Source organism: Arachis hypogaea, chromosome 14, assembly GCF_003086295.3.
Source record: "Arachis hypogaea cultivar Tifrunner chromosome 14, arahy.Tifrunner.gnm2.J5K5, whole genome shotgun sequence".
In the NCBI taxonomy this organism is placed as follows: Eukaryota; Viridiplantae; Streptophyta; class Magnoliopsida; order Fabales; family Fabaceae; genus Arachis; species Arachis hypogaea.
In genome coordinates this window covers 134,451,706-134,470,500 of record NC_092049.1, presented here as the reverse complement: position 1 = coordinate 134,470,500, position 18,795 = coordinate 134,451,706, and the positions used below count along the sequence as shown (strand labels likewise).

The 18,795-nt window shown below is 33.1% G+C and overlaps 2 protein-coding genes across 5 annotated transcripts; one reads left to right on the top strand and one right to left on the bottom strand.

Moving 5' to 3' along the window:
• Positions 1 to 3,409: 3,409 nt before the first annotated feature.
• Positions 3,410 to 15,269, bottom strand: LOC112744338 (uncharacterized). 2 transcript variants are annotated; one of them, XM_025793934.3, is made up of 5 exons: positions 15,030 to 15,267; positions 13,200 to 13,226; positions 9,007 to 9,102; positions 8,860 to 8,919; positions 3,410 to 4,162 (listed from the first exon to the last, which is right to left on the bottom strand). In XM_025793934.3, exons 1-5 carry the CDS (start codon positions 15,252 to 15,254, stop codon positions 3,572 to 3,574), a joined length of 999 nt encoding a protein of 332 aa, XP_025649719.1. In that variant the 5' UTR covers positions 15,255 to 15,267; the 3' UTR covers positions 3,410 to 3,571. The 2 variants fall into 2 exon arrangements, with proteins under 2 accessions (XP_025649719.1, XP_072071198.1); XM_072215097.1 differs by lacking the exon at positions 3,410 to 4,162 and adding an exon at positions 7,815 to 7,991 and having other exon boundaries at positions 15,030 to 15,269.
• LOC112744339 (uncharacterized) lies at positions 10,378 to 18,761 on the top strand. Of its 3 annotated transcripts, none has more exons than XM_072215098.1 (6): positions 10,378 to 10,581; positions 10,659 to 10,894; positions 15,732 to 15,996; positions 16,966 to 17,043; positions 17,635 to 17,700; positions 17,880 to 18,761. In XM_072215098.1, exons 3-6 carry the CDS (start codon positions 15,982 to 15,984, stop codon positions 18,402 to 18,404), a joined length of 684 nt encoding a protein of 227 aa, XP_072071199.1. In that variant the 5' UTR covers positions 10,378 to 10,581; positions 10,659 to 10,894; positions 15,732 to 15,981; the 3' UTR covers positions 18,405 to 18,761. The 3 variants fall into 3 exon arrangements, with proteins under 3 accessions (XP_072071199.1, XP_072071200.1, XP_025649721.1); XM_072215099.1 differs by having other exon boundaries at positions 15,726 to 15,996; XM_025793936.3 differs by lacking the exon at positions 15,732 to 15,996.
• Positions 18,762 to 18,795: the final 34 nt, after the last annotated feature.

Sequence of the window (18,795 nt, the reverse complement as noted above, 5' to 3'; positions counted from 1 at the left end):
TTTTTTGGAGTAACTAGTACCTTCCAACTAACAAGATTCAATCCTCTTCCATCAACTTGTCCTTTCCAAAGAAAATTTCTCATCATAGACTCCAATTTACTAATGATTCCTTTGGGAAAAATAGAGACCTGCATCTGGTACGTGGGAATAGCAGCGGCAACAGAATTAACCAAGCAGAGTCTACCAGCCCGATTGAGTAAACTCCCTTTCCAACTTGCTAGCCTACTCCGAATCTTATCCAGGACACCATTGAAAGCTGAACGAGTCACCCTAGAATGGCTAAGGGTAACTCCAAGATACTTGCCCAAATCCTGGACAAATCTGATAGAGGATACCCCAGTGAAAACCTCTTTCCTTGTTGCAGAGACATTCTTGGAGCAAAGCGCTTTAGACTTCTCCACATTAATCTTCATCCCAGATGCTTTGCAAAAAGTCTCTAAAACCAACATCACATTTTGCACTTGTCTCTTTGTAGCTTTACAGAATAGAAGCAAGTCATCCGCAAACATTAAATGGGATATTCTTGGTCCCCCTCTAGAAATAGCAACCGGCTCCCACAAGCCCAAATCAACCTGATGACTAATAAAGCATGCCAGTCGCTCCATACACAACACAAAAAGATAGGGTGACATAGGGTCTCCTTGTCTAAGACCTCGGCTAGGAGTAAAGCCATTCAGACGACTCCCATTCCAAAGAATAGATAAGGAAGAAGCAGTGACACAATTCATAATCAAATTAAGTGTAGGAATAGGAAAACCAAAGCTCTTAAGGGTATGAGCTAAAAACCTCCAGTCAACTCTGTCATAAGCTTTCTCCAGATCAATCTTAAAGGCCAGTGTGCCTTTCTTTGATTTAGTCTTCTTCATAAAGTGGAGGACTTCTTGAGCAATAATGATGTTGTCAGGAGTTCCTCGTCCCGGAATAAATCCTCCTTGAAGCGGGCCAACAATCTCCGCAAGATGAGGACGAAGCCTATTAACAAGGACCTTCGTGATGATCTTGTAAACTACATTGCAGAGACTAATCGGCCTGAAATCTTTCATAGATACCGGTGATTCAACCTTTGGAATGAGAACCAGTAAAGTCTCCAACATTCTCGGATCAAGAGTAACACCGGAGAATGCCTGCTTAACCATCTTCCAAACATCAAGACCAATGATCTCCCAATATTCTTTGAAGAAGAAAGCTTGAAACCCATCCGGACCTGGAGCTTTAAAAGAGTTCATGTGAAAAACAGCTGTTTTGACTTCCTCCATAGTAACTGGTGCCGTAAGATTATTGCAAGCTTCCTCATTCAGAGAAGGAAGAGGCACATCACCAAGGCAACCCAAATCAACATCATCCAAATGACAGAATAAGCTTTTATAGAAAGACTCTGCTTCTTGACTCAGAACCTCTGGATCAGTTTCCCACACTCCATCCTTGAGAAAAAGGCCATGAATCTTATTATGCTTCCTTCGCGCAAGAGTTTGAATATGAAAGAATCTTGTATTCCTATCCCCGAACCTTACCCACTGCTCTCTGGACTTTTGGAACCATAGGAGCTCTTCTTGCACTAGAGTATTATTATAATCATCAAGCAACTGTTGCTCTTTCTGACGCAAATAAATACTATCCACCACTTCCAAACGCTTTTGTAAATAATTAATCTGCTGCTCTAATTCACATTTCTTAACAAAAATGTTACCAAATACCTTCGAGTTAAACTCTAGTGAATTCTTCTGTACTTCTGAAAGCTTGCCATGAATTCCTCTATTGCCAGACCACCATGACTGATTCACAATATCTTTATACCCAGGATGAGTAGCCCAAGCAGCAACAAATCGGAAAGGTCGATTCCCTTTAGGCTGAGGACGACCTTTACAACGCACCAGAATAGGGCAATGATCAGACTGAAGCCTATTTAAAACTTCTGCATAAGCCTCTGGAAAGATAGATAACCAACTACTATTTATACAGACTCGATCAAGCTTTTTTGCCACATCAACATAATTTTTCACCCTCCTGTACCAAGAAAACTGCCTCCCGATTTGAATTATTCTTTAACTTTTTTAAAAATTAAATTTTATATTATGTTTTTTTAAAATATATATTTAAATTTTCATTTATTTAAATATTAAAAAATAAATTAAGTCTGCCAATCATTATTCATACATTATATATTTATATGTATGTATAATATGAGGATGTGGGTCAAAATATCTTTTGCTAGTTTTCTTGATGTACGTGTAGCACGTTAGATACACACAGGGTACATGCAAAAAAGTAAAATGCTCCATTTTTCTATTTCCAATTACAGCCAATTATTCCAACTGGGTTATGTATCATTTGCAACCAAATTCCATCTCATTCTAGCTGTACTTTTTATCATAACCACTTGCTTCCTTGTAATCTACTATATGTTTGATTTCAGGTACCAAATTTGAGACTCAGTCATCAATTTAATGTTTCACATTGATGATTAATTCAGATCATTTTGTGTGTCCCTAGAGAATGTTACAAATAATCATAAGACCTAATACATTTGGATAGTTAATATATAGTGATATGTAAGAAAAAATTGTGGTCAAACCTTTTTTTTTATCCACGATATTTCTTAACCCAACAGGTCAAAGACTAATTCGTCGTCGATCTGGATTCTATTTAAGGGTGAGTTTGTCATTGGCTAATGGGTTGCTACATACATAGAGTGTAATTTAAACTTCCGATATTTAGTTAAGCGGAGTAAGCTGACCACTCAACCAACCCTTTATCTCAATAATTAATAGTTAATAGTGATATGTAAGAAAAAATTGGTCAAAACCCTTTATCTCAATAAGTAAATTAGTCGTTGTTGTGAAGCTGGATATTGCAAAAGACCAAAATATTATAGATTTTTAATATATATTGCAAGAAAATTAATATTGTCGGTGGTAAATATCCTACTGAGTGAGAGATTTGCTCTTACTGAGAAAGCATGTTATAACTCCAATGTAAAATAAATGTTGCATATGTGGCTGTGTTTGCCGTTTCTACTCTTGTCTTTGTAATTTGAAGTTGTACTGCTTTGACCTCGGTGCAGTACTATGATGTTTTGCTGTTGGTAACTTCTTATAAGTTGGATTGTGTACCAAACTTTGTGCTTGATTATTTAATGCTTGGAATATCTTATATATATATCATAGAGCGTATGATTTTATCCTCTGGATTTCAGTTGATCGGAGATAGAAATATTTGCCCCTTTTGAAGAACAGAAGCATAGATATCCGTGTGCTGTGATACGAAGTTGCTAAGTTTTCTCAAATGTGATATCTCGACTTTCAATTATTTGATGCAAGTAGCAAGAAATGTACACCGGAGACTTAATATCTGAGGTGCTGAATTTTAAGACTAAGTGATATAGTTTTGGGAACAAGAAAAATGGAAAGGCTTAATTAGAATGACGGTCCTATAGTTTCCCGTGTATTTTTGTCAATTTAGTCGTAATATAGTGTGGTAGAAACTTATTCCACAACAGTTCCAAAGTAGCAAGAAACAGAACATAATGCTGTATCATCTTTTATACTGAATCCAATGAGCCTGACGTAAATTATTAAGCCACAGCTTTTAAAAGATCACCGAGTTTAACGTTCTCTTCCTTCTTCTTCCACGGTCCTCTTCTTTCAAATATCTTTCTCCAGCTTATATAAAGGGCCGCCAATATCACCAAACCAAGAATCAGAGCTAAAACAAGGGCCCCTGAGATAACGAACCTTATAAGCGAAGCCTTGAATGTGGCGCACTTAACATGAACCCCGGAAGCTCTACGACCCATTTCAGGGAAATAGGAGAGCGATGCAGGTACCACCAGAAACATGACAATGAAAATCTGCAGCTCAATATGGAGGGGCAGAACGAGAATAATGAGCACAACACAGCATTTGATGAAGATTGTGATCTGTGCTATCTCTGGAAAGAACATGAAAAATGCTTCAGAGCAACTTAGGAGGAGTTGTGAGTTTCCTCTGTATTGGACTTGGAATGGAGCCGATTGATTGACTACATCTCTGAGGAAAATAGCGCAGTAGGTGAGCAGAGCAAGCCGGAGTGCAGAAGGAATAGCAATCACTTTCTGGTATACGTGGGATCGAAAGATCAGCTTCTGATGATGATCAACACCCTCTTGTTGCTTTTTGTTATTTGTCTGATAAGAATAGTAATAGTAACAAGTGAAACTTGAATGATTGTTTAGATAAAGACAAGACATTAGTCTAGGGGTCAGCAACTTTTGTGTTTTTTGGCCAACACTTAACCATCAAAATAAAAGTAAGTGATCTCTCACCATTAGATGTAATCTCACACCATTAAAAACACTATTAATGGCCAATTGATGGTTATAAAACACCAAAATTGCTAGCTCCCTAACATTTCTCATTTGAAAAAACTACTATTTCCAGTGAAGAATGTTTAAAATAATCAACATTGTATCCGTACAAAAATACATTTTGACAAAATTATCTAAACTAAATACTAAATTTTACTTTATTCCATTAAAAATTAGCAAAGATTCTTAAATTATCCTCGTCATCTCCTCTACCATCACATTTACATCCTAACCTATAACTCATGCCTAGGGGTGGCAATGGATAGGGTAGGGTAAATTTTAGATCCAACCCTAACTCTATCAGTGGGTTGAGATTTTTATATAAACTCAACCTTACCCTACCCGCGGATTGAGAATATTCCAACCCTAACCCTACTCGCTCTTAACCCGCGGGTACCCGACCCTACCTGCGGGTTATAAAAAATATACAACATTATTATATAACTTGATGATAATTTAAAATAGAAATGGTTTTTATGTAAAAAAAATATTAAATTATCAATTAATAATTTTCTTTTAGTGGTTAAGGATCTTTTGCATTTAGTGAGAAGTCTTTGATTCAACATCTACTTAAAACATATTTTTATATAAATATATAATATAAACATATATAAAGTGCAGGTTGGTCGGGTAGGGTTGAAGCTCAACCCGCACCATACCCGACCCGCACGAGAACCCTACACGTACCTTACCCTACCCGCTGCGGATCGGGTTGGTAACCCTACCCGAGCGGGTGAGATCGAGTTAGGTACCCGCAGATAGGGTATATATTGCCATCCCTACTCATACCCCAACCCTACTCACCATCCCTTACACTTCTGCCATTGCCACCACTCTCTCACTGTCATTCTTATTGGATTTTGTTTTGTCCAGACTCTTACTTATTGAGTTAATGTTATTATTCACCTTAAACCACCATCACCACTGCCACCAACAAGTCAACAACAACAAATTTAGAAGTAGATTTAATAATAATAACAACAATAAAAATAAAGTAAATTATTATTTTAGTTTCTAACCTTTCAAAATGTCTCAGATAAGAACGAATTTTTGTCCAATCTAACTCCGTCTGGCTCTCATTTTACTTATTTACTATCCTTCCTATCACTATCTGCAAATAGTAAATTACTGTACCCTAACACATTTTTATAAAAATTAAATAACACTTTAATTTTTATATATTTATATATAAATTAAAATAAAAATTTAAAATTCATAAATAAATTAAAATACGAACATAAAATTTATACAATATCAAAAATTATTTATATAATTTTTATATTTATTAATTTTTATGTATTTATATTATATTATAATATATAATATATACTTCGGGCCAGATTTATCCTAACTCCAACCCTGCCTTATTAGTGCATCCGCCCGGATAAAAACACGTCCTCGCACCGGGGCAAATTGTTACCTGTCCCAACTAATTGAAGTTCGGAATTTGGATACTCTTGCAGTTTAATGTTGTTCCACTATTAAATTTAACACGAACAATTAATATTTAAAAGAGGTAATAATTTTCGATTTGATTATGTAATTGATTGCCAGGGTTTAAGATTTTATAAAAAAAAATGGAAAAAAATATTATAAAAAAATTTTAGTTATATTTTTTTAACATACGAAAATAAAAAATATGATTTAACTAAAAATATTGTTAAAGTTAATGAAATTTACTCCATTAATATTTATATCAAATTTAAAAGTAGGATAACATTAAATTTATTTAAAATTTTTAAAAATTAAAATAAAATATTTAAAATATTAAAAATCAAATTATGATTTAACCCAAATTTTATGGATTAAAATAGTGTTGGTCCCTGGAAATAAAAATAGTACTAGATTAAACAAAACAAATTGAATGCAAAGGAGAACAAAATATTAAAGAAAAATGAAGATGAAGATGCAAGTTCGAATCATGCATGCTTCATTTTGGTTGTTATATTCATAAAATAAAGAAAAATTATAGGTAGACAATGAAAATATTAAACAATGTGAACAATAGATATATTGGATGTTCAATTCAATAAATGTGCCAATAGTTATTCTAATATTAAAATTTAAATAGATAATTTAAGAGTGTAGTATATTTTTATTTTATTAAGTAAATTTTAAAATTTATTATTCATATTATTCATAAAAACCATTGTTTGTCTTAGGGGTGTACATGGGCCGGGCCACACTGGATTTGGCTTAACTCAGACCCGACCCGAAATATAGACCGGACCTAATTTTTAGACCCTAACCCGATTCTAAATCCGATAAAACCTATGCACCTTCGGATTGGGTGAAAATCGGATAAAAAATCGGGTGAAAACCGGGTCTTTTGCATGTAAAAATCACATAATTTTCAACCATTATTTCACAATTCACATAGTAAAATTCACTTAAAAAAATATAATAAGAATCAACCATTCTCTAAAATTAAAGCATAACCATAATAAATACTAATATTGTCTAATAACACCAAATATTTAAATCAATACAAATAACACAATATTATGCATTAGTCTAAAGTCTTATGCATTTTAAACATAAAACATTAACTTATAATGACTAATAACACAAAATATTAAGATTTATAATATTTAAATTCCACATAAGAATAACCATCATCCATCACTAATAACACAAAATATTAATTGTGTATGATGATCGGATCACTGGGCCGAGTTCGGGTGACTCGAGCTATGGCCCGGATCCAACCCGAAATAATGACTGGGTATATTTTCGAGACCCTTATCCAGCCTTAAACCCGATGAAATCACACTAAATTAGCCTCTAAAGTGTTCGGAACCAAACCGAATCTTCGAGCCGGGCCGAACCATGTACACCCCTAGCTCTGTCGGGCAAAATCTAAAAATAAAATCTCCTTAGCTCCACAAGTCTCATGTCGATTGTTGCATAAAAGTGTGAATGCTTTATAAGGGTAGAAAGAGAACAGAAACAGCAGTGTTGTACAAGTCAGCTGAGAAGTGGTTTAGCGTGCATTATCACTTTTCCGACCTACCGCGGAAGTGCAGGGCTTTTTGGCGAATTACTTATTTTCTTGATTGAAATTCAGTTTTAGATTAATAAATAACTTTTCTGGCAATATTACTAGCTTTAGCAACCGAAATGTTAACATTTTGGGTCTACGACTACAGTAAAAAAATCGGGTCATTTTTTTGGTTATGGAGGAGGGGTTAGTGTTGTACTGAGATATGGATTGAGGGGGTGCTACACCCGAATGTGGGACAGGTTTTGTCAGATTTGGAAAGGAAGTAATCGGACCCTCCGATTTCTATGTATTAGAAATTTTGTAAGTAAATCGGAAGGTCAGTTTTGTACTAGCACATAGAGAAAATCGGACCGTGCGATATGACCCAGCAAAACGGATGGTCCGATTTCTTTGTTTGATTTGTTTTGGTTCGTTAAAGTAATCGCTGGGTCCGTTTTGTGGTTGTGGAAATTTTTTTTTTAATTTACACTAATGGAAATCGGACCGTGAGTTTTCATAATTTTGTTTGTTTAATAATAAGTGCATGCAAATCGGAGGGTCCGAGATCCCCTCCCCCACTCGCAAGGTCCGATTTCCTTTTGCATTGACTCCACATTAAAGTAAAGCTCCCCCTTCCTCCATAACTGCGTTCAACTCATTCCAGTCCTCCATATAGAAAATAAAAAGCGAAAAAAATCATGATTATAGATTTTTTTTGCTACGATTTTTTAAAAAATGGTAATTTAAAAGAGTTTATAATCACAATTTTAGAAGATGGCCTAAAAGGGGTTTATAGTTACAGTTTTTTATACTGACAAAAAAAAAATTATGGTCACAGTTTTTCAAAAAAATAATGACCTAAAAAAATCTGTAGTCACAGTTTCGGAAAGTGAAAACTATGACCATAGATAAGACTATGGTCACGGTTTTAAGGAGGGGTGACCACTGATCATAGAGCTATGATTACAGTGATAGATAAGACTATGATCACGGTTTTAAAGAGGGAATGACCATAAAAACTATGATTACGGTGAAAAAACGTGACCTAAAGTGTTAGAATTTGAAAATTGTAACTGTAATTATAGAAACCATGACCATAGATAAAAAAAAACCGTGATCATAGACCTATAACCACAGCAGAATAGGCCAGAATAAAAAATCATGACTATAAATTCAAAACTGTAACCATAAATCTATGGTCACCCTTCACTGTTTTTTATCATAACCATAAGTTTTTTTTGTAGCGCATGGGTCTCCAACAAACAGATAGGATTACTCTTGTGCTGACGCCAAACGTCTTTTAAAGGATATTGTAGAGCATGATATTTAATCTCAAAAATCATGAAAAACGGGAAGCAATAAAAAAATATTTTTCTTTTTATACTGTTATGAAAAGAAATTGCCATTTCGATGAAATGAAACGAGTATAACTATGTTTAAGTACGAATCAGCATGATTAGATTTAAAGAAGAAAATGAAATTAATGGATGAGTAAAAGTAAAGCATGGGTAATAAAAAGATGAAGATAACTCACCCCGTTGATAAAGCCTTCTTTGAGGACTTCGTAACGACATCGTTGATACAACTCCCTCAACTGCAAGATGCAAATTATATGCTAAGTTGCCAGATTAGGGTGAAGGTTTTTTCTTACTCAGAGGGAGTAAAATAAAGAGATACTTACAAGGAGAATTATCATGCCGACCAATATACTGTTACTCTTCTCCTTTAGCATTGTGTTATTATTGCCAGCAGGCTCTTCATCTGATGGATTACATACCTGTTGCCAAAATTTGAAGGGGATATGGCATTGGCAGACACCAATGCAACCATAACCATCAAGATTATTTCTTTTGTAATTTTATGAATTAAATAACTGTTTTAGAAGTATCTACAAATCATTCAAAATGAATAAAGGTTGACTTTAGTTTGCAAGTTGTATTATTAAAAAAAAAAAGTTATTTTAAGTACTTTTTCAAATAAATAATTAAATTATATATTTACTTATATATTTAAAATAATTTAAATTTTACACTGTTATTTATTTCACTGTGATTGCAAACGAGGCATGTATATCCATATGACCATATTTTATAAATAATTTATTAAAATTAGCTTTTTTAAAATATTTTTTTAAGAAGTGATTCAAAAGTATCCTGAAAAAAAAAAAAGTGAGTTATGTTAATGCTCTGAATTTAAAAAGCAACTTCTTTATCTCGAATATAATTTTGTTATTGCTTCATGATTTTTTTATTTACAAGTCTTTTGGAGTTTGGACAACTACATATCTATTTTTCTCCTTTTTTTTCATAGAAAAAGTTATTAGAAGACTATTTTTTTATTTATCTTGCATTTGAGTTAGCATTCACTAACTCGCTCACCATATCTTTTACGAAAAATATTTTCTTATATTATTCTCTTTTCTTAAATTAGTAACTATAGTTGGTCAAACTAGTTAGATGATCATATATAAAATAATTTATATTGTTAGTGTATTAAAATCAAAATTAATTAAAAATTATAAATAATAATTTGAATAATTATTTAAATTAATTATAAAATTTTTAAAATTAAACACTTTAATCTTTTAAATTTCATCAAAATTTAGTTATTATTATTATAATTTTTACATCATTAATAATCAAATAATATTATTTTTCATAATATTTTAATATTAATAAATAAATTTTTATTTTAATATATTTTATTATTTTTAATATTTTTAAAATAAAATATATTTTTATTTTTAATATTTTTAAAATTACTCTTAAATTTAATTTAATTTAATTTTTAATATTTAAAATAATTTTAATTTTATTTTTATTCTAAAATTTTAAAAGTCAACAATGAGTCAAAATTCCTTTTTTTAATTTTATTCTTCACTCATCTAATCATAAAATTTGAATCTTTTGAATTTTAAATTTTTATTTTAAAAAATAAAATATAATTTTTTATTATTTAATAATTTTTTTATATATTTTTTTTAGTTTTATTTATTAAAATATTTATTAAAATAATAGTAAGAGATTATATTTTATCTTTTGAAATAAAATTCAAAATTTAAAGGATAAAAAAATTCTAAGTCATCGTTAGTTGTTGGGGCAGATGGTAATGGCTTTTCCACTTTCCAATTCAACCTTCTTGTGCTCAAAATTGAATGGCACAGGTACAGGCAAGTGGGTGGAGGGGCTTTTGTCACCATGGTCTGGTTTGAAGCATCTGGGCATGTCAGCTACGCCAAAGCCCCTTGTTATGAGAGGTGAATAGAATAATACAATAAATACAATAGAATGGAATAGGCTCTTCCTTTCCTTTGTTGACTGATTTGATTTGCAGGTAAAGAGGGGTTGTGGAAAGGCAAGGTGGTGTACGCGTCTCTGTTTGGAGTTGGAGCTCCTGAAGCCCTGGTTACTGGGGTGGTTGCTCTATTGATTTTCGGTCCAAAAGGTCTTGCGGAGTTTCCAACCCACAATTAGAGAACTTCAGGATGTTTCCAGGGAGTTTAAGACCACACTGGAACGGGAGATCGGTCTTGACGACATTTGACACCTACAATTCTACTCTTGACCCTGGTTAGTCTTTCTTTCTTTTGTTTCTTTTTCATTCCATTCAATTCACTTGCGGCGGCGGTGGCGATTGATATACTCCGCCACCGCAACTCCTCCATCGCCCAGCGCGAGTCTCACCACCGCTGCCATAATCCCCGGCCAGACCGATGTCTCCCACTCCGACCTTCGCAAGCCTCTCCCCACCTTCATCCTCGCTTTATGTTCGCCGCTCTTTTCGAGCTCCACATGCCGGTGAGTGGTGGCAGTTGGAAGGGAAGAGGTGCGGCAGTGATGAGGGCGACGATGAAGGAGGCGGTGGTGGTGAGAACGAACAAGTGGGAATGGGTGGTGTTGTTCTGATAATGGTGATGATGGTGGTGGTAGTGAGATAAGGGTTGGAGGTGTTGGATTTGGACGGATGAATTAGGATTAGGGTTAGAGGAAGGAGGGTTAAAATTAGAAAAAGAAATTTTGATTAATGGTTGACTATCAAAAATTTTAGAGAAGGATAAAATTGAAATTATTTCAAAGGTTAAAGATAAAATTAAATCAAATTAAATATTATGAGTAATTTTAAAAAATTTTAAAAATGTTAAAGGCTAAAAATATATTTTAACTTATTTTTATTTATTATATATTTTTTAATAATTTTTATTTTTTTGATTAATAAAAATATTATAAAACAATGATAATTTTTGAAAAAAATAAAAAATATTCAAAGAGACTATTTTGAAATTTTTAAAAATTTTTAAAGATTGATTTGAGATTTTGTAAATTTTTTGAGGATGGATTTGTATTTCATCCTAGAGATTGATTTGTCTAGAACGCATGCGGAGACATTTATGATTATATGTACGAGTTAATGTTAATGTTTCATATCAGTCGTCATTGTTAATGACTAATAGAGACGGATTGTATTATCTAATAGAACTATTTTGTGTATTTTAAAATATGAGAAACTAAAGTATTCGAAACCAACTTGGGTTGGTCGAGTGGTCAGTTCACTCGTTCGCTTAAGCAAGTGTGGGGGTTCGAATCCCGCCTTGTACATGCAACAACCCATTGGCTAGCGACAGATCTTTAAACGGAGCTTCGATTCGCAACAGATTAGTCATTGACCTGTCGGGATAGGGAATACCGTGGACAATAAAAAAAAAAACCTAAAGTATTCGATTTTAATAACCTCACTTATTTGGATAATTACTCTAACAATTTTGTATTTGGATAAATAAAAATATTAAGTGAACAAGTATTTTTTTTAACCTAAGTATCTAAGAAGTTTATTTTTTTAAATAATAAAAACAGAAATTTTATGAAATTAATACATAAATTTTAAAAAATACATAATTTTTTGGGTAAAAGTATAAAAATTGTAAGAATAGCAAAATATGAAGAAAAAAAAAGGTTGGTAAGAAGAAAAAGAATACACAAGGAAGAAAAAACGTATTGAAAAAAGAGAAAAAAAAGAGGAAAAACAAGAAAGAAACAAAAAACGCAGCTTGAGAACACAATCTTGGGGGAGAAAGAATATTACGCTTGAATTGTTTTATTTTTAAAAATTTGAAATCTTTTTAAAAACAGCTATATAATTTTTTTGAAGCTATTTTATATTTTCAAAACTAAACTCTGATAGATATAACTTTATTTCTAAATTAATATCCTATTTTTCCATATTTATAACTAATAAAATAATTTAAAATTTTTTAAAAGGTTTATTTAATATTTCTTTTACATAAATATTAAGTAGTCAATATTTTTTATATTTAACTTATATTTGTGTAATTGTATTGAGTTTTTTTCTTCAAAGGCTCAATGTCACATGCTTAGTAAAAACAAAATATGGCTGGAGCGAATAAAAATTAGTTTAAATAAATAAAAAATTATCTTATTTTATATTTATTATATCATTAGAATATAATATTAAATATAATAAATATATAATTATAAATATTATATATATTAAATTATAAATATTAAATTAAATTAATAATTTTAAATTAGTCTCTTTATAGAAACAAAAATCATATTAGATTTATATTAAAATCAGTTACTAATATAAAATATATTTTAATTAATAATTGATTTTACATGTATTTTTGATTAATACTACATATTTAAGTTTTTTTTTGTTAACTAAGTCTAACCATATCGGTCTAACATAACAAAAATTAATTATGTCAAGCATTATTTCAAGTCTTATTGTTTAACTTGGCTAAACTTGGTGAATAAAAAAAACTTGGATGTGTAGACTCTTTGTTAAATTATCAATTACTAATAGTGATGTACAATAATGAAGGCAAAGACAGAAAGAAGATTTTTCATTACAGACCTGAATTTCAACCTCTGCCGGCGATATCTGCAGAATTCACAGCAAATATGTTGCATGTTAATTTTTTTTTTATTTTTTTAATTTCTACTCTAAATTTAAACCAGAGTTACAGAAGAAAAATCTCTGTTTTGTTTGCAACTGAATCTAGGAAAATTTCCAAATGTTTCAAGAATATTAGTTTTTCAACAATTTTAGAGGATGATCTCAAACAACAACAACAACAATAAAGTGTTCCAGGAATATTGGTATTTCAATTGGTGTTTCAGTTCGTGTTTACAGTGATTTTAAGGACGTTGGTGTTTCAATTGTAGTGACCTAAAAATAAAGGAGGCCTTGGGGTTGGTGATGTTGCTCCAAAAAAATAGTCGTACAATTTAAATGGTTGTGGAGATTTGATAAGGAAGAATGCCGATTATGAAAAAAAGTTGTATGCTCTTGCAACAATTTAAATATTAGTGAGAGGATGGTGAACCAGATGAGAAAGAATTATGGAGGTATTTGAGGGGATATTAGAAGTTTGCATATGCGTGACCCAGAGTTCCCAAGAAATTTGAGCAAGGTATGCAACTTGTGATCGGGGATGGAACTAAGACATGGTTTTGGTATGATTTGTGACTTAGTGAAGGGAGATTAATGGAAAGGTTTCCTCGGCTCTAGTATTTCTAATGATAATGTATGTTGCATTAGTGAATGTGGGGTGTGGGATGGGCATAATTGGGTTTAAAGCTTGGAATGGCGGAGACAGTTGAGAGAGTGGGAGGAATTAAGCGTCTTGCTGCGAATTCTTTCAAAGGTGATAATAAAGCATGGTGAAGTCGACAAATTGGTATGGAAGCATGATAAATTGTTATGATATGTCTTGCTAGCTTTAAGATAGGTTGTTGGAGATGTTATGGATGTCTGTAACTGTTGTAAGCTCTCAAATTCCTCTTTGGGTGTCTTGCTAGTTTAGATATCTGTAACTGTTGTAAGCTCTCACATCCTCTTTAGGAATGTTGTTAGCTTTAAGATAGGTTGTTGGAGATGTTATAGATGTTTGTAACTGTTGTAACCTCTCACATCCCTCTTTGGGTTTGTTGATAGCTTCAAGATAAGTTGTTGGAGATGTTATAGATGTCTGTAGCTGTTGTAAGCTCTCACAGGCCTATTTGGGTATATTGATAGCTTCAAGATAGATTATTGGAGATGTTATAGATGTCTGTAACTGTTGTAAGCTCTCACAGGCCTATTTGGGTGTCTTGATAGCTTCAAGATAGGTTGCTGGATATGTTATAGATGTCTGTAGCTGTTGTAAGCTCTCATAGGCCTATTTGGGTGTCTTGATAGCTTCAAGATAGGTTGTTGGAGATGTTATAGATGTCTGTAACTGTTCTAAGCTGTTGCAGGTCTATTTGGGTGTCTTGACAGCTTCAAGACAGGTTGTTGGAGATGTTATAGATGTCTGTACCTGTTCTAAGCTCTCTCAGGGTTAGACAGGTTGTTGGAGATGTTATAGATGTCTGTACCTGTTCTAAGCTCTCTCAGGGTTATTTGGGTGTCTGGATAGCTTCAAAACAGGCTGTTGGAGATGTTATAGATGTCTGTAACTGTTCTAAGCTCTCGCAGGTCTATTTGGGAGTTTTGTGAGTTCTAAAATTATATATTTAAAAAAAAACACTGAAATACCAATGTTTCTGGAACACTTGAACGCCTTCCCTGAATCTATAGCAAGGAAAACGAAATCACAAGCTGTAACTACTATTACTGAAATCCTTGATCATGGTGATGATGGGCAACATTGGAACAAGATAAAAACTCAGAAGAAGAATAAAGCAAAGAATGGTGTTTTACCGTTTCACTTGAGTTCTTGTGAGATTGCACCCCTTGTTCCTCTTCTCTTTCAACTCCATTATCCATCTTGATTAGTCCAATTCCCTTGCTAACAAATGCCATTGTCCCAACCAAATGAGCTATTCCTAAACTTGATGGTAGATAGATAGATAGACGCGCTTTGCCGAAGATCCTTCTTAGTAATCTTCCTTCAGTGGTTTCCATTCCTTTTTTTTTTTTGGGCATGGACAAACAATGACGGTAAATTTCTCCCTTCTTTCGTATTTTATTAAGTAGAGAAATATTAGGATTATATTTTTATTAATATTATAAATATTTTTAATGTGTTAATAAAAAATAAGTGAATACCCCATCCGGCCCCTAACAATTATCTCGAAAGGACAATGAGGCCCTCAAGAAAAAAAAACACCCGATCCGGCTCTTGGTATTTTTTTTGGATTGATTAACCCCTGTGCCAAAAAAAACAACATTGATTTTTTTTTTGTACAGGGGCCTCGTTGTCTTTTTGAATCAATTGTTCAGGGACCGGGTTAGATTTTTTTTTGTTAAGGACCTCGTTGTCTTTCGAGATAATTGTGAAGGCTATTTTGGGTTTTATTCAATAAATTTTGTTGATAATATATTATTTGTTTTTTTGAGAACGGTGCGTGAAACTGTGAATGTGAACATTATTTAATAAAGTGACCCTTTGCGAAGTTGCAGCTTCACTTTCGTGCTCTCTATCTTCAAGTTTGGGAACAGGTCGTTTGGGAATGGAAAGGAACTAGCTAGTCTAGTCAACGCTTCTCTCCCTTTTTTTTTTTTACTGAATTAATTAGTCGCAGCAACGCGGTTTTCTTTGGATACAAGGTTTCTGATGTAACAACTGGGTTGGGGTGACATTGTTCACTTTTGCCTTTGTTCATTGAACTCCTCTTCTTCTTCTTCTTTCTTCTTCTTCTTCTTCTGCTTCATGGGAGACATACGGGTAATTTCTCTCATCCATCATCATCTGTAATTGTTGTTAGATCCGCTAGCCCAACATTCTTTTATTATTTTCTGTCATAATTTTCTTGTTCAAGTTATTTTAACATTACATTTGATCAGGCTCTTTAGTATATAAGATTGTAGTGGTTCATTTTCTCTTGAGCATTGATATGTAGTATGACCCTCCTTCTCGACCTCCGTTTCGGGTTTTGGCCTCTTATGGCTTCCCATGGGTGAAAAAAGCTACTTTATAATAAGTAATAAGGAAAGGCCAATCCCGCAGGGACGAGGAACTGCTATTCTTTTTCATTTCGATTTAATTTAGCACCAAATCTATGAAATTCAGCGTCTTCTTTTCATGTTGTGGTTTCAAATTGTATGTCTATAATCTGTGGTAGTAATAGCGATTGTAGTTAGTATAGCGACAATATACTTACGATTAGAGACGAGTCAGAGGGTGAGCGATATCGCAGGGTGAATCTAAATTGACCAAGAACGCATCGAATCGGGTTGAACGTGACCCAGTTCGAAAAAGGGTTTCTTTTCCTCTTTTCCCCCAAATTGAGATAGAAACTGCCTCAAAAAGAACATATTTCCATCCTCCCACCACAACCGTTTGCTCACCTCAGTCTCATCTCCGTTGAAAAGCTATTAAGCAAACAGTTTCTTTTTTTTTAACTATTTCTTTTTATTATTTGGCTAATGATTTTGGGCCCTATTATGCTTTCTACAGTTATTCTGAGTTGATTATGTTTTATAATTTGGACTTTCCTATTATGTGTTATTGTTTTATTTAGGACATATCCCTATGCTTTATGCTTGGTTACTTGTTTCGGTCATTTTTATTTCTGGATATCATTTTTTAATTTTATTTATTATTGTTGTTTATGTATCTTACAACACACACATAAAAAATAGATTCTCCATACATATCCCAATTTAATAACCTTCTCTTTATTATGGATGACAGAGTCCTTATGATGAAGCTTCGCGTCTGCTAGATAAAATGGCTGGCATTGTTGAGCAAGTTCGAAAGCTTATCAATGAGGTAAAAGTTGAGGAAGAGTTCTTGATTTGTTAATCATTACTTTATTATTGTTCTTTCTGTTGTTGTTCTTATTTTTGTTTTCTCATTGTTTCTCCATGTAAATCAAGAGGATGATTTTTAAGAAAAAGGTTGAGATTATTGCAGTTGTATAGTTGCGGGTCCTGTTCTTTTTGCCCATTTGATCTAATCACAGAGAAATACTTGTATGCTATTCAAGGAATTACAATCACTCATTCTCATCTTCTATTTGAACTTTAAACACTATCAATAAAAAAAATATGTGGCTGAAAATATTTTTAAAATATCTATTGAGTATGTTCTAAGAACATTCATGTATGATGTATTTCTTCGGCTACCAATGCCACTTTGTTGCCTCTTTGTTTTATTCCTTTCATTCCATAAACACTAACATGATCGATAGTACTCCATAGTGATGAGATGTGTGTATAAGAATACTTGGAGTTGTACGGTATATATACCATGCTATACGGATATCTATGATTGATTATTGTTTAGGAAAAATGAAGGACCAAGTTTTGAGTTTGATTCCGAAGAAAATATGGTCCTTTTTTTGTTTCTTTCTTTTGACAGAAGGATAAAGGTTTGTCCCTAGTCGCCCAAGCTCAAAAGTTGGCTTCTCAGCATTGGATCAAAGCTGTGAGTTATGCAATACTTTACCAATTTTTTTTATTTTAAATTTATTTATATTTTTATTTTATTGTTGTGATAGTAAGGTAGTAGTAGTATGGTTTTGGTGGGAAGAAAAAGTTTTAAAAACTGAAATGGATTCCCACTTCGCTGTTTTTCTCCAAATTGTTGATTCACAAACATATCAGATTGTTCCCGAGGGCGATTCGATGGAAGCTGCAGATCGCCAAATGACTTGGAAGAGTCTGGATCACTCCACTAATAATCTTGACACTGACATGGAAGAAGAAACTATGCATAAATTCCCTTATTGGAAGCTTCATGATGCCATAGATAAGCATAAGCCTGAAGTAACCGTGCAACGCATGTCATCTTATGCGATTTCTGCAAGCATATTTCTTTGGATTTTCTTGATATACAGCCAGAAGCTACTGGCAAAGTATTTGGCCACAAAAGCAAGAGTCTCCATTTTCATAGCTGTTGACATGCTTGGATTGTTGAGTTTCATGGTGCTTGCTTGGGCTCTGGGCGTAAAGATTCTTGTTGGTGGAAAACTCTCTCGCATGAACTGTGCTATGTTCCTCCTTTGGGCCATTCTTAAGCTTTTCAAATCAGATAACTCTATTGATGCGGTTTACCTTCCAATACTCGGAATATTCTTCATCGGGTGGCATGCAATGTCCTCACTGGACACCAAATACCAACACTGTTGAACACGTGTCGAGTTCTCTTGATCTGTGTTTGCATATGCCTCAGCATTCGAACATATGTTATCTAGGGTTTGAGGTGCCTCTCCTTTGGTATACATGTGTGGTATGAGGCATATGCCGCAGCTCTTTTAGATATATATCAAATAGAAATAAATTTCTCACTAGAGAATGCTTTTCTTTTGTTTTATTTGAAGAACATGAGAGAATGCTTGCTTGTACTTATCGTGTTTGTAATTTGAAGGTGTGTGATATATATTGTATTGCTGTTGGAACATACCATTCAGCAGTAGGATTCTACCCAACTTTGGGGCGTAATTATTCTATGAATGAAATATCGTATGCTTAATTATTCAATAGAAACTAGTTTTACTCTAAGAATTTTGTTTGGTTGGGG